Consider the following 16,612-nt stretch of genomic DNA (forward strand, 5'->3'; position numbering starts at 1 on the left):
AGATGGATGTAAGAAATTGCGTTTAATCCCCCTTGATGTGCCTTGCATTAAGAGACACTTGGTGAATGTTTATTGATAAGAGTCTTATAATTTTTTTCTCTCTGAGTCTCTGGGAGAATCAAATTGCCTCGAAAGCATCAAATAACAGCTTGCATTAAGAGAACCCCTGCTGAGTGATACTCAGGTTATGCTGTGGTACCTAAGTTTTCTCAGGCTTAGGAGAAATTCAACATTTAACTGGAGAAACTGCCAGCTGATCTGGGCAATCTGGTGGGAAAAAAATCTCTGCCTTTTTTCACTAGGGAAAATTGGGGCCTGTATTATCACTAGCGCTTCCACGTTCTTCCCTTCAGTGGGCTACCAGATACCGAGAGAGAAGTATTGACACACAACAAAGCTATGAATCAGTGGTCCAGGGAAGGACTTGGCCTGTGAAGTCTAATTTTAAATCTCCTTGCTTAACCTTCTAGTGATACCTCTGCCTCCCCAGAAGTCAGCTTCCCCCAAATTCGGGGGCAAAAGATATAGAAGGGAGTCCTACGTGGGAAAGAAGAGTATGTGTTGGTAGAAGATTCAGTTAGATGCTAGAGCAATTTCTTTCCATCTCTAGGTTTCTGGTTATTGTAGAATAAACACTGCACTGGGCATCAGAAGATATGGGCTGTAAATTCTAGCTCTTCTACTAGTTAGTTGTAGATCTTAGGTAAGTCATTTAACTGTTGCAGACTTTAGTTACCTTGTAAATAATGAGAAGACTTAACTAGGAATTCATAAGACTTCTATGACTCTAGATAATAGTTTTAAACAGCTACTCTAAAACATGAATATTTTTCCTTCCTTTCTGCTAGGCTATTTTAGTTTTCTTCCCTTCAGCATTATTCAGGGAGTGCAAGGACAATACTGATTTGTAGAAATGAACAGGCTGTGATTCTAAGCATTTCCAGTAAGACCAGAAGCAGTATAGTTAAGATTTCTTCTCTAGAGGAATCTGGAACCCCAGAGCCAATGCATAGCTACTCCAGGGGACAATAACAACAGGACCACATTCTCCAGGATGGAGAAGAAGGAGCTCACTGAATCACGGAGGCTACAATCAAACACAGGCATGATTCTCTATGTTCACACAAGATTCTTCCTCGCTAATGGACTTCCTTCAGGGACTTCCTTTCTTGTATCAGGGAGTCTGTACCTAAACTCATGAGCAGCACAGAACTGTTGATGGCATTTCAAACCAAATGTGTTTGTCCAGTATCAGCAAAGGATCAGATTATTTTTTATCCTGGATTTTAATATATATCACATTTCTAGAAACTTTCCCTTCTATTCTGAATGTTAAAGGGCAAAATTGTAAGATGATGGTACTACTTAGGGGCCTTACAACATTGTCTTGCTAATTTTCTAATCTAGTCTAATGATCACCTTGGCAAGCGCAGAAAGTTGACCTCTCCATTATCCCAGAGTGACTCAGGCTCAGAGGGACTGACACGGAGTAAACAAACTCTCAAGAGGTTGAATATTTAATTGCTTTATTTATTTATCTATCTATCTATCTACCTATCTATTTATTTATTGGCCACGCCGTGCAGCATGTGGGATTTCAGTTCCCCGACCAGGGATCGAACCCATGCCCCCTGCAGTGGAAGTGTGAAACCCTAACCAGTGGACTGCCAGGGAATTCCCTAATTGCTTTATTTAAATAGGATGTATTCCATTCCACTAATAACTAAGAATGTTATTATTCCCCATCCAAGGTAACCTCCCAGATACTTTAGTATGAATAATTTAGGAAGTTAATTAGTCATCATAAGGTTGATTGATGAGCAGGGAATCAAAGCAAAGAGATTCTCCATCTTGATATGAACAGTGTCACAGTAAAGTTCATGGGAGTTATGGTGGAGATGCACAATCCGTCCCTGCCCCCAACAGAGACTATCTCTAGGGATTGTATCTCTCAGATCCTGGTTTTCTTTTTTTGATGATGCTGGAAGCATCCTGACACTTTGTTTCTCATGGCTGACCTTGTCCTATTTGCTATTTTCTTTCCTCAGATATGCTAATATCACCGATTTCACCAAGATCGAGTTTTTGCTCTTTTTGTCCTGGGAGACAGTCCATATCCTATCATTGTATGTTTTAAACGATGGTTCTAGTCTATGCTAACACTCTTCCAGGTTAAAAAGTGCATCTAGTGCCTCTGAATCGGCAATGTCATTTTCCAAATGATCTGGAGTAAAACCGTGGAACTATGTATTTTCTTACTGAGATGCTCAATCCAGTTTAACTCTCTACAGAAGGTTTAAGTAAAACCAGTTGTTATTTTAAATCATGAAATGGAAAGAAAGCATACTTTCCAATGCTTTATTGTCTAATCTTAATTACATTTAGAAAAATAACTTTAATGATAAAGGTAATCAACCTTATACTTCATTTTACTCTTAGATTAAAAACATCTTAAACAAAACATCCCATAGATTTTCCCATAAAAACACTATTAATAGCTACTTACATCTTTTTAAGTTCTGTGTATTTGATGAAAACTTTATCTGAAAGACTGTGAATACTGTTTTTCTTAAGAGACCTAAAATAACATGGAAAGAAAACGTTATTATGGATTTTATGACCAACCAAACTCTTCCCTAGAAGCTGCATGCTTGAGAATACTTGATGATGCTCCATTACTACATCACACACGTTTGAAAATGCCCATAATACATAAGAACCTTCACGTGAGAAGGGAAAGTCCATAAAGCAAAATGAAAACAGTTTGCAAATATCTGACAAGGTTAGCCAGTTAGTGCAATATAACAGATTGGAACATCTATGGTGATTTAACTTTTTCTTCTCTAGATAATTTAACAAAACACAACAAAAATCCTAACCAACTTATGCATGCCCAAATTATGATATGTCCGCAGGCAAATTCCTGAGGCTCTCAAAACTTCTATGCAGAGTTCAGAAAAACCTGCACAATTACGTCACAGCTAACTTCGTGGATCTTTTATACCTTAAAGTCCTGGACAAATTACCACTATTTAAAATGAGATAGAATCAGTGAGTACCTTTCTTTTTTTTCAAATTTTTATTTTTACTTGTATAGTACTGGCATATTAGTAATAATACATGAAGTGGAAATTGAAAATAACTCCAGGCCACAGACGTTTGTGAGCTAAACGATACCCTGTTTTAAACACATACAATGTTTAAAACATTTTTTCCCTGGAGAAGAGTGTGCAGAGTTCTCTGATGGCTGGTGGTTTTAAAGGGACTTTCTATGATTTTGCTAATATATAAGTAGCATAAAACAGAACAAACAGAGGTTAGATTAGACTACACGGTTTTCATGTGACTTCAAGAGCAAATATCAAGATTTGAATTTTACTCACAGTAATGTCACATTGCTGGAAACTGTTGGCACAGACTTCAAGCCAGCATTTATACATTCCAACTCAGTTCCTTTGCAGTCACAGCGTTGTGGGTACTGATTTAAAACTAGGGGGCAAAAAGAGTAACGATTCAATAGGAAAAAAAACCCCTCTTTAATTATGACTTTATTTCTAGTAACTGGCATTGTTCTTTTTCCATTGAATGTATAACATTCACATCTTGTTAAATGAACTTATTCTGGTCCATAATAAAAGCAAACAAGAATTTTCTCCTAGTCAAATATAGACTTGGGACTTCCCTGGTGGCGCAGTGGTTAAGAATCCGCCTGCCAATGCAGGGGACACAGGTTCGAGCCCTGGTCTGGGAAGATCCCACATGCTGCAGAGCAACTAAGCCCGTGCACCACAACTACTGAGCCTGCGCGTGAGCCCAGAAGCCACAACTAGTGAGCCTGCGTGCTGCACCTACTGAAGCCCGCGTGCCTAGAGCCCGTGCTCCGCAACAAGAGAAGCCACCGCAATGAGAAGCCCGTGCACTGCAGAAGAGTAGCCCCTGCTCGCCACAACTAGAGAAAGCCTGCGCACAGCAGTGAAGACCCAATGCAGCCAAAAATAAATAAATAAATAAAGTATGAAAAACAAAACCAAAAACAAATATAGACTCATGTGGTATTCATCTCAGTTCTAGCTTCCAGTGGTCATTTCAGAGGCATTTAACAAGGGATTAGAAAGAAACCACAGGGATGTTTAAATAGCATAAAAGCATATGGTGAACAAGATTAAGTTCTTCTCAATGAAAAACATGAGTATGATTGAGTAAATCTTTAATGGGTGTAACTGAGTCAATTCCATTTAATTGAATGGCACAAAGAGGTTGCTCAGTAAATGCTTGTTGGTTAAAATCAAACTCAATTATTTTCCCCCTTTCAAACTTCTCTTACAGCTGCGACAAGAGTGAGATGCAGGCTGGGCAGTGGCCATCACTGTGCCTTAGTGAAATCAGCCAACCCAGACACCCTATCATTCTGGCTCTTAGCTTTTCATTACTATGAAGTTAACGTGGTAGGTAAAAGTTGTAGAGAAACTGTAAAGCAGAAAAGGACCAAAGATCCATCTATCTGAAGCATTCAGAAGGAAGAAAAACACTTTAGGATTTACCTTGAAGGAACTCACGTAATTATTAATGCAATGGCATATTACCATAATCAGTAAGATTTATCATAATATATTAATAATATATAAACACTATCACATAATTCTTTTATTTATATATTATGTAGTTATTATGTTAATTGTTAAAATAATGGCATATGAGAAATCTATGGAGAAACCAGGCCAAGTTGGTCCACAGAACAATGACTCGTGTGTGTGTGTGTGTGTGTGTGTGTGTGTGTGTGTGAGAGAGTGTGTGAGAGTGAGAGAGAGAGAGAGAGAGAGAGAGAGAGAGAGAGAGAGAGAGGGAGAGTTGGGGGATGATATTAATGGAGCATTTGATGTTGCCTCTGATCCTGTGGGTATTTTTCTTGAAGGAGCTAAAAGAAGTGAGAGTTCTTTTCAAATGTTTACATTTATTATTTATTTAAATCTGATTATAAGTTCTAATTGCTCTGCTTCTTTTAGATCACTTTTATTCAAACTTTATCTTTAAAATCAATTTCACCAAATTTTAGTAAATCCAACACACTTTTATTGAGCGCCTCCCTAATCCAGAAGATGCATTCTAGTGTGTAAGTGTTTAGAAAATATTCTGTGGAGTTCGCAGGCTTATGCTAATCATCTCAGCTTCCTAAAGATAACTCCTGATCGTTTGCTTCAATGTTTAATTGACACTGAAAATAGCGGTTACATTATTAGATTGAAAGCCTAGCACTGGAAGCTCTTATTTACCAATAAGAGAATTTCGCGTACTCCAAGCTGAGCCAGTTGACTAAACCAGAAATGTGAGTGTAACTCCCTCACCTGTAGGTCAGTCAAACCCCAACCTCTGGATTCTTCTTCTGAAGTGCCTCTTGAAGCTCTCTCTACCTCACTCTTCCCAGAGGTATTTTCTGGGCTCAGGTTCTTAGTATTAGTCTGGAGCATTGCAAGAAACATAATGTTCAGTGTCTCTTTCACCAGGCTTTCTCCTCAACCTCGGCAAAGTTGACACTGGGGTCAGATCAGGATCATTCTCTGTCGTGAGGAGCTGTCCTGTGCACTGTAGAAGGTTCAGCAGCACCTCTGGCCTGCATCCGCTAGATGCCAGCAGTCACCCACCCCTCTCCAGCTGTGACAACCCAGAATGTCTCCAGACATTGCCAAACGTTCTCCAGGGGCAGGACTGTCTCAGGGCGAGAACACTGTTCTAAGCCATTCTTTAAAAGTCTGGTAGAAGAATCATCTTCACATACACTTCTTATCACTTCCTCTTCCTCTGCACTAAATGGAAATAAGCTCACAACTTCGGCGGTTACACCCTGTATACAGCAGTGATCTCCACAATGGCATGTGTGCAAGATGACCCATTGCGGTTCCGGAAGAAAATGTTAGAGTTTTCAGTTATATTTATTTTTAAGCTTTTTAGTTTACTCTTTTCAATTTCTAATTTTATGTACGATATACTTGTGTATAATAAAGTACATAATAAGTGGTAATTATAACCAGGTATTATAAAGTGCATAATATACTATAGTGTGGTATTTAATATATGGACTTCATATACATATATCATGTATACATACTAATGTATGCTTGTAATTGTACATATACCTACATAATTATATCTATGTATATACATATTATATGTAATATAATAATACATTAACATATAGTATAATCTGTGTATAGAGAGAGATATAATTCTATCTCTGGGATAGAGGCTGAACTCCAAAGAGTGCACCCCAAACCCTGTGTGGCCTGGCTCCACCCTTCCAGCGCATGTACTAGAATGAATGTGAAGCAGGCTCTGACTGACCCCACTGTTGTGCAGATCGTACTACCCTGCTCATCCTGTCACCTCTTCCCCTTCCCTCCATCCAAGGACTTCCAAGCCCATCTCAATGTCACCTTGTCTGTGGATTTCTCCCCATCCCTGGCACAGCCATCATTTCTCCCAAAGGGCTTCCACATTCCCTTGTGCAAACATCCTTCCTTCAGTTTCGCACAAATATTGTACCATTCCTGCTTCTATAAGGGTCTGTCTTTCCTGCAACAGTGTGAGGTATTTGAGGACCTTAGTCATCCTTGCACTCTCAGTGCCTAACATAGGTCCTGGAAAGTAGTTGGTGCTTAATATCTTTATTAAAGAAAGTAAGCAAAGGGAGTAAGATCTTTATTATTTGTCACAAGTATTCAGTACCTATGTATTCTTGTACTCAGGCTAATACACAGAATGAGCATGAATGGAGCATGTTGTTTTCTTCTTTCTATCTTTTCAGTCCCAATTGCAGATAACAGACCACTGAAATACACTGAACTGAAATTGAAATTCTAAAGGGAATTTATCACACTACCCATATAAATCCACGCCCCATAAATAATGTTGCTCGCAAAGCTGAGGTTGAGTCTTCAAACCAATACCACTTACAGCACTCCTGTGTTAATGCCACATTATTAGCATCTCCATGGACTGTGCCAAACAGAGTCGCCCATCCACTAGTGTCTCCTGTGAAACACACGGCGATGAACATGCGTCAGTTATTCTAGAAGTAAAATATCAAATTACAAAACAAAAGTATAAAAATTTGATCATGAAATCAATTTTAAAAATTTGTTTAAGTAATAGAAAGATAACAAGGGAGGGAAAGGTAGGCAAACGTCTGGAGTCTTTTTCTGCAATTACAAATAATTTAAATGTGTGTATCATAAAATATATAATGAAAATAGATGATTATTTTCCATACGTGTATCCATCTTGAAAAATATCACCTGTTTCTAATGCTGACATTTTAAATGTTTGATCTTAATTTTGAGGTCCTCAGAAGAAAATATAATCTGAATTTTATTTTGTCATATGCATACGTGTATGCAGATACATACTTGACATATGTAATGAGTTCTGACAAAGTTTATGGCACCTGACCTTTTTAATAAGGAAAAAACCAAGTTCCTTTTAATAAAGTCTGTCTAGTCCTAATGAGAAAAACATTTTCTCAACTTGTCAGATCATATAATCTGCTTATTTGCCAAGTTTTCTGTTTTCTGCAATAAAATTGTATTCTTTTAAAAAAGAAGGCTTGATTTTTGAAGCATCACTACTTTGGCATAAGCTCTTAAAGTGATAAAACACAGTATGATGTATGATACTGAAGTTCATACAAATAGAAAAGTAAATTTAAATAACTGCCTGCAGGTCCCTTTGATCTCTGAAAATTTTAGTTTATTTCTTGCTGATAACCTCAGTGGTTTTTAAAATTATTCTATTTGATGTCTTTACATGAATTATTTAATTTGCGTTCCTAACACCCTCATGAGGCAGCTAACATGCACGGTCTAAGATTTCCACTAAAGAGGAAAGGCCAAGAATTTGAGTGACTTGCCGTTGGCGTCCAGAGAGAGCTGCCCCACCACGAGCACTGATCGTACTCTACTGTTCTAGGATCTGGTGACACCAAAACAAATGAGAACTCTCCTCAAGGGGTTTATGTCTAGTGAGAGAAGTACAGTGTGAAGACAAGGCAGTCCTTAGTACAGTCGTCCGGGTATACCCAGAGAGAAAGGGTGCTTGTCCTAGACCTGGGGTGGCGCTTCAGGGTGGGGAGGCATGGCTGGGAAAGCCAAGCTTCTCAGGGCAGGAGGGGACACCTAAACTGCACCCTACAGGCTGAGTAGGAGTGATTCACAGGTGGTGAAGGCAGCGGTGCTGGGGCAGGAGAGCAGATTCTACTGGCATTGCACACTGGCATTCCTGGACTTTGCCGTCGCCTCTGACTGCTAGCTGGGCAGTGCCAAGGCGTGGCAGTTCTGTGTGGTATAAATCACACAGGATTCATTCAGATTCAGGAGACCTGGGTTCTAGCGTATACTCTGTGACTAACTAGACATGTCAACCTCTCTTGGCTTCAGTTTCTTCGAGAGAAAAATACACGGGTTAGATTAGATGACATGTACAGTCCTGATATACAGACCTAAAATGGCCTATAAGACCTTTCGTGATCTGATCCCTGTTACCTCTTCTTTATCCCTGTTCACTCCGCCCAAGCCAATCGGGCTTTTCCTTCCCACAAACACATTGTCTTGTTTCATTCAGCCTCAGGGCCTTTGCATTTGCTGTCTCCTTTGCCTGGAACTTCGCCAGAATATTTCATGGTTTCTTTCTTCTTTTCATTTCATTCTCAATTCAAATGTCATCATCTCAGAGAGGGTTTTTCTGGCTATATCTTTAAAGTAGCCTTTCCCCCAACTCACTTTCTATCCCGTTATCCTGTTCTGTATACTTCATGGCACTTATCGCTCTCTGAAATTATTTAATTTGTTTACGTACAAGGTTACTGTCCTGCTTCTTCACACGGTCCCTGTGAACTGCATGAGGGCAGGCTTTTGAGGCTCCCTTGAGTCTGCTGAGCCCTGGTGACTTGGAGAGCTCACAAGGGGCACTGGATATAGGTCTACTGAATAACTTAATTCTCTAGGCAGGCCCATGTGCCCTTTAAGGATATTCCTGAAGCTGAATCAAATTACCAAGCCATAGGGAAGTGGTCATAGTAAGCCATTTAAAATTAACATATGGGTATCCAAGGAGAACTTTAAATAATTTTATTTTTTCATCAAATACAACTTTTTGTAATACGTACACTTCTGACTTAAGCAACTTCAATATATGAAAATTCTGGTAATTATCACAAATCCATTGGGAAGCAATTAGTTGTGTCACAATAGGATTCCCTATAGAGTACCAAATCCCCTTTTCCCCTTTTTCATCACCATTAGCATCTGATCCACCCACAGTTTTGGGCGGTTCACAAGGGGTGGCGTCCGTATGGAGTTGAGCCCAGGACTCACCACAGTTCTCCTCGTCAGCTCCGTTCCCGCAGTCGTCCACGCCGTCACAGTGGAAAGCACGGGGTAAGCACTGGGTCAGGTTCCCACAGGGAAAGTACCCTTTTGGGCACAAAGCAGTGATTGTACTTCCTTCGGTCAGTGCAAAATCTATGAAAAAGAGGGGACAAAAGTCTTACGTAATGAGAAGAGCTTGTTAACATGGCCAAACTCTTTTTGTGTTATTCCATTTAATTTTCACAAAATGCTATGAGTTGAGTTTGTCTGGTGTTATTCTTAGTGTACAGTTTCTCTGAAAAAAATATAATGTTATAATTTTAACATTTAAAATAATCACAATCATACCAAACACCAGCTATACCAAGAGTGGAATCAAGGCTCATTTTGAATTTGCTTCAGGAAGGCAATGGTAAACAAAACCAAAGCCATTGTCCTACTTTTGTATGAAATTAAAGACCTGTTTAATTTTGGTTTCCACTCCTGGAAACCAAAAGGTAAAACTATGAGCTAACAGGACCAAATAGGTGGATTTATTTACTTATTAATCCTTTATAAGGAAGATTTGAGGTGACATAATGAAAATACACATGCAAAAGGAGAGTTTAAGTGTGCATGACAGTGAAATCCAGAACCGCATTGGAACAAGGAGAGATAATACTGAGTAATAACATCTAACACTCATTGGGCTTATTGTGTGCCAGGTAGTTTGCACAGTGGTTAATCTCAGTTATTCCTTCAACAAGTCTATGTGTGGGTGATAGTATCCTTCCTATTTCAGGGTTAGGGAAGTGGAATGCAAAATCACACAGGTAGATTTGATCAACCCTCTGACCCCCGAGGCCCATTTTTAACCGTCTTGCTAGGGGTAATCAGGAACCTGCACTTCAAGGAGCATAAGTCTTCTATGAGGGTGAATTAAAAATAGTCTTCTTGTGCTGGGAATGTACGAGAAAATGAATGAGAGTTGAACAACTGCTGGGTTGAATGAGAAAGCACAGGAAGGAAATATAATTAACATTTACAAAGTTACTATAACTGTGGATAGGATGACCAAAGAAATTCCAGAATTTTAGATGCAAGAGACACTTTTAATTTTGAAAGAGTACTTTCCAGAAAATAAAGAGATGTGGTTTTTTTGTAAATACTTTAGTAAAAATTTGCAAGTCATGTTATTATTTTTTTTTTTAAGGGAGTATGGGTTGGACAGAAATAGGCGAGGGAGATTAAGAGGTACAAACTCCCAGCTGCAAAATAAATGAGTCAAGGGTATAAAATGTGAGTGGCGGGGGGAGGAGCGCAAGATGAAACTTCACAGAAACAGATTTAAGGAGAATGCAGACTCAGGCAGAGAGTAGTGTAGTAGTATACTCATCATGACTAATTGAAGGGAACAAGGGCTGTTGGCAAAGTTTTCCTAACCGCACCACTGAAGGTTGGCGTCATGTCCAGGAATTTTCTTGGGCTGGGGGCACGGGGCTTTTTGATACTGCAGAGAACTAGAGAACCAAGCTTCGTGGAGCATCTTCTACTGTGTGCCGGGCGTTTCTTAATTATTTCACTTAATCCCAACGGCAACTCTGTGTTGCTGGTATTATCATCTCCACGTAAAGATGAGGAATGAAGGCTGAGAATATGAAGGCACTTCTACTCTGGTTCTTGGGAAAACACCCTGGCGAGGTCTGGGCGCTCCAAGCAAATGCTGCCTTGCACGGAGGTGTTCTCCCACGAGACGGATCACCAGGCTCTCCTAAAGTCGGTGAAGGCTGCTGGCCTTCCTTGTTTGACGAATCATGCCGTTTGTAAGAGGGCAGGGGTTTGCTACAGGCACTGAAGCTATGTCTGAGTTACGGTGCATTGTCAAGCTTTTAGTGATATTGTTAGAGAGGATGAGTAGATTATTTGATTTTTTGAGCTTTAGTCCTTTAGTCGTGGTGACCCTCAAGACCCAGCAAACACATAAAAGAGCAGCATCTGGCCCCTTCCTGGGCACAGGCGGATGAAGCAGTGTCCATCCTCCCATGGGAGCTGCTGCTGCTGCATCCACTAGGCCTGCCCTGAGTGGCGAGTGTGGCCCTCAGATTCTTTTCTACCCACTGGATTTGTTTTTACAAAAGCAAGAACCATTTTCTCTGCTTCTGCTGCAGTGGTCGATGAATGATTTAGTATGAGCAACTGGGCATAAGACCAGTCAGGTCTGACTATTTTAGGAAAACTCTCTGCTGTGTGGCTCTGGGGTTTGGCTTGTTAAGCCTATTCACACAGGGAGAGGGATGCTGAGTCATAGATTTTAAAATCTCTTAACTTCTTTCTTATAACGATTTCTACAGAGGGCAGATTTATAAAAACTAGATGTCCTCCTGTGTTTGGAACATGAATGAGGGTCAATATTTCTTAGTGTAGCAGCTTTAGAATTGTTTAAAATAGTAACTCGCAGTTAGAAATGTTTGGTATCACATCACAGTCTGGCAGACAAACTCACACACACATACACACACACAGAAAGCAAAATTTCTTGAAATATTACTTACCTTTTACTACAGTGGATGAACTCTGATCATTGCTATTCTATCTTATTCAGTTGAAAAGGCATCACAACTCACTAGGTTGATCTCACGGGCCACTAATGGCATGGGACCCACTATCTTAAAATATTCTTTAGTAATGAAGTCCTCTGGAGACCATCAGACCCAGATTATAACTCTCTCTGCCACTCCCAAGCTGTGTGACTCCGAGCAAGCTGCTTAACCTCTTTAAACTTTAGTTTTCTCATATTTAAAATAGGGGTAGTGATAATATCCCAGGAACCAGACAAGTTAGTGCTTGTGAAGTGCTGAAGAGTGCTTGGCCCCCGGTAGACCCTTGGTTAATGTTGGCATACAGGCAATTTCAATGCCAAGTGAAAATGAGGACTTTAATGGAAGGTTGCTGTGCCTTAGAATTGCACGATCTTTTTATATGACTTCTATGAAAGAAATAATAGGACTATAGTAAAGTTTCTCCAACTTCTTCATGTTATTCTATTTTAAAAGCCATGTGACATATATGCTTTCTATTTTAAGCAGCCTCAAATCTCTTTTGAAAGCTGAAGGGGGTTTGTAAATGATTAAGCAACAAAAAAGTCCTTACAACTTCCTAATAATATTTTTTATCGATCTAGAAGAGGTGATTAAGCATTTGATTAAAGACAATTTTGAAACAGAAAACTGAGGCTGTGTAAGATATTTTGAAGGTGGAATATCGTCTTCCGTTATAGGGTTTTATCATGAAGATATCCTTGAGTTCTCTGAGGGTTGGACTCAACTGAATGTGCATCCTCACAGATGCAGACTCATTCCGAGGGAGACAAACAGTCAAGTGTCACAGACAAGAAGGATCAAGATTATTTCCTTTTCCCTGGGGAAAAAATGGGCTTCACCTAGCAAGTATGGGTGAAGAAAGGGGAGGAGAAAGACTGACCATGTACAAACGGCACCTACCAACTGTATTTCTCAAAATTCTACATTTTCACCCCAGAATGGAACATGCCTGAAAACGACTCAAGGTATAAATTTTGTGTGGAAGGAAAATAAATAAATAGAATCTATTCCCTACCTACCCCTTGCCTTCTGTATCCTAAATCCTAACCTAGTGCCTCATACTTACTTGGTGCTCAATAAAATTTTTTTAATGAACAAATGAATTAATGGGTGATTTAGGAATAAAAGAAGAGTTGAAGGAATAGCCCCTTTAAAAATGTAGAATTCCCATAGGTGCAGGGTAATATTTTTATTTTGATGAGAAAGTATTTTTTTAGTCTTCAAGGTATTTATCGTTCGGTTATTATACAATTTAGAAAATGATTAAGAATCCCCGCTGGGCTTCCCTGGTGGCACAATGGTTGGGAGTCCGCCTGCCGATGCGGGGGACACGGGTTCGTGCCCCGGTCCGGGAAGATCCCACATGCCGCGGAGCGGCTGGGCCCGTGAGCCATGGCCGCTGGGCCTGCGCGTCCGGAGCCTGTGCTCCGCAATGGGAGAGGCCACAACAGTGAGAGGCCCGTGTACCGCAAAAAAAAAAAGAATCCTTGCTGTATTTGGCGCATACTGAAAAAGAATCAATACCCATCTGTAGACAGCATATTATGCTGTCTATTCCTCCTGCCATCTGTGGAAGTGGAGATAGTTTTACTGAAACTCGGGGATTATAAAAACGGAGGATGCCTACATACAAGCTGTGTCAGTAGTTTCTGCAGCAGTTTCTATGGGACCTGTGTCAAACACACAGCTGAGAGGAGGTTTGAACATATGAAAGAACATTTCTCCATAATGGTCTTTCTCGTCTCTCTTCTGGTCAATGTTCTGGACATATCTGTGCAAAGGGATTCTAAAATGACTCCTTGATAGCTTTTGGAAACCAACTGACTGCTGCCTAAGGACATACTTTGCTGCCCACAAACCCCTTCCTTGTTGGGAAACTACCGGTGAGAATGATCTTACAGGTGCTCAGTTTGAGAATCGACGGAGGTGATCAAGACCCTCTCTGCTTTCTCTGATTCTCTGCCAGTGCTTGTCCTGTATGAAGCTGAAGAAAGTCATTATCATCTCAGCCTGGTTTTCTGGCTGAGACTCTCTCCATAGCCCTGCCAGGGATGAAGGTCCCACCACCCACAGGGAGCCCAGAGGAACCTGGCCAGTGAGGCCATTTCCCAGCGTGCACTGCTCCTAGTGGAGTTTAATCCAGTTCGGATGCAGGGGAGCCTCTGCCATTTACTCTAAAGAGCCAGTTACTGTAGCACAGGAAGAAACATTCATTTAACATCTAGGAAATTTTAGCTGAGTGCGTACTACGTGCTACCTCAACAAGGCAGACAATGTCCATTCTCACCTGGAGCTCAGGTGGCAGGATTTCCAAGAGGAGCAGCAGCGCTACTCAGTGAAGCAAAGGTGAACCAGTTCATTCGCTGAGTCCACCTACTGGACGCCCCCCTCCTTCTGGGAAGAGTCTGAGCACCACTAAAACCTCACCTTTCTAGGGCACCCAATTCATTATTTGTTTGAAGGAAACTAGTAAAGTCTGCCTTAAAAAGTGGTTATGTTAAGGTGAGTGGAGAGAAATTACCCTCTTGGTGGTTGTTTTTTGAAGTTAGAAATCTTGTCCCTTTATGCGACTGTTCAGTCCTCCCAGCTCTGACAATATTGTGTGGCCATATCAGTCAGTATGTGTAGAATTCAGATCCAGTTGCATGCACACATTTACCCCAACTTCTTCCCATTTCAAGGATTCCTACCTTAACTGAGTTTTTCTAAGTCCCTATTTTCTGTAGTGTTCTTCTTTGACTGGTGAATGTCCTTCAGGATCCTACGCACAGAGTTTCTGCAGAAACCATCGCCCCATCTCCCTCTTCAGACTATTGCCCAATGTTTGGACAGATTTGGGGAAATGATGCTTAACTATGTGGGACAGAGTATAGGTTCAATATGTGTTGATTTAAATAGGAGAAAACCAGAATTTCAAATTGCCAACATCATCCTCACCAGGGATGGACTTCCATCCTATATCCCCCTTGGCTGGGTGCTTTTATGTGTGGGTCACAAACTGAACACCATGGTTCTTGGTGGGGTCTAAGGTATACGCAGGCACAAGAAAGATTTCTCTTCCCAAAACATCTCTTCTACTGACCAGTAAACTGCTTAAGCTTCATTTTAAGGGATGCATTCTTTTAGGTTCATATCTTGTCTTTTAGTATTTAAATTCCTATCTTGTTCTGCGTGAGTTTGAGAGACTGGCTTCTTCCTAAAATCTGCCTGTGTACAATGAACTCAGAATGAACACTGTGGTGGATGAAGGGAAGAAGAACATGGAAAGGGTGATTATGAAAGAGACAGGGTGACACCTGATAGAAACTGGGCAAGGGAAAAGTGCAGAGGAGAGAAGATGATAGCTTTTTCCCTTCATGGCTCTCTCTTCCAGTTCCTCTCTGAGTGGTTGACTGCTGTCTCTAGGGACTTTCACTGGCTGTTCTTCTTGGTGGTAATTCTCTCAAATTCTAGTCAAATCAACTTACACATTACCTGTATCCTAGGCTGCTGCATATGACTGGGCAGGATGTACCTCGCACAAGTACGGGGCACTGTTCACACAGCTGCTAGTGTTGAGCTGTGTAGAAGCCACACAGTACAAGGCTGAGGCCCTGGACGCTTCTTTTATGATGCACAAAGGTTGATGGGCTCCCTTCCTGCCCATGGGAAAGCCTCGCATCTGTGTTCTATATTCCACTTCATCTCCTCTTCTCAGAATCTCTCTCCATTATCTCCTTTCTCTCCTGTATTTCCAATATTCCTGTCTTTCCACTGGTTTTTCTGTTCACACTAATCTTATTCAATCATCTCCCATCTTCAAAACAAACAAATCAATCAACCAACTAACCAGTCAAGCAAGCAAGCAACTAACCAAGCAACTAACCAACCCAAATCCTATTCTAGTCACACTGGAACTGAGACACCCTTCTCTCTTCAAAGTTAAATTTCTCAGAAAGATCATACTAGCCACTGTTTCCACTTCCTCACCACCCTTTCTTCAGTTCACAGCATTCAGTGCTGCTCCACTGAAATCCTTCCCACTGGAATCACTAATGTCCTCTTTGTTACTAACACCAGACATATTTTATAGTCTTCATTTTACATAGTTCTCTGCAGCATTTGACACGGCCAACCACACTCACCCGGATGAAACCTTTTCTCCCTTGGCTTTGTGATGTCTCACTGCCCTGGTTTACTTCCTTCTTCTCCACACTCTCTAATGGCCCTGTCTCTATTCCCACCCATCTCCTTAATGCATTGGCTCTTTTTTTCTTTGTCAATATCCTGAATGTCACTGATATGCATTGGGTCAGAATCAAATCAATTAGAGAATTTAGAGGGACCTGCGAAGAGTTTCTAGTATTTTAGTTTGTCAAACAAGAACATTAAAAAAACCTAAATTACCACCATTATAATAATGATTATAAGAAAAACGGTATTTTATTGCTAAAAATTTGAGAGAATATATGCACAGAAAAAAAGACAATCCTTTGAAAGGAATACAAGTTTTTAGCTTTACAAAAAAACGAACTTATTTTTGCTCACGGACTGGTGAAACTTTCATTCCTGACAGCAGTGGCCTGGAACACAGTGTCTGGAACTATGTGTGAGAAAACCAAATCTGGCAATGTTGACCAGAATTCTTCAGGGCAGTTAGCCCTCTGTTCTGTAACTCACAAATATTTTCTCCCAGTT

At 40.5% G+C, this 16,612-nt stretch overlaps 1 protein-coding gene across 1 annotated transcript in view; it reads right to left on the reverse strand.

Annotated features, from left to right (window-relative positions):
- RXFP2 (relaxin family peptide receptor 2) overlaps positions 1-16,612 on the reverse strand; it is a gene marked incomplete at its 3' end in the record, with an annotated part of 61,528 nt that overhangs the window by 35,842 nt on the left and 9,074 nt on the right. The window contains exons 2-5 of the mRNA XM_082675831.1: positions 9,363-9,509; positions 6,949-7,026; positions 3,384-3,489; positions 2,507-2,578 (exon numbers count right to left, since the gene is read on the reverse strand). Of these exons, the coding sequence (XP_082531957.1) occupies positions 2,507-2,578; positions 3,384-3,489; positions 6,949-7,026; positions 9,363-9,509 (403 nt within the window). The remainder of the gene's footprint in view (positions 1-2,506; positions 2,579-3,383; positions 3,490-6,948; positions 7,027-9,362; positions 9,510-16,612) is intronic.

Source organism: Grampus griseus, assembly GCF_964374135.1.
Source record: "Grampus griseus genome assembly, chromosome: 18".
Lineage (NCBI taxonomy): Eukaryota > Metazoa > Chordata > Mammalia > Artiodactyla > Delphinidae > Grampus > Grampus griseus.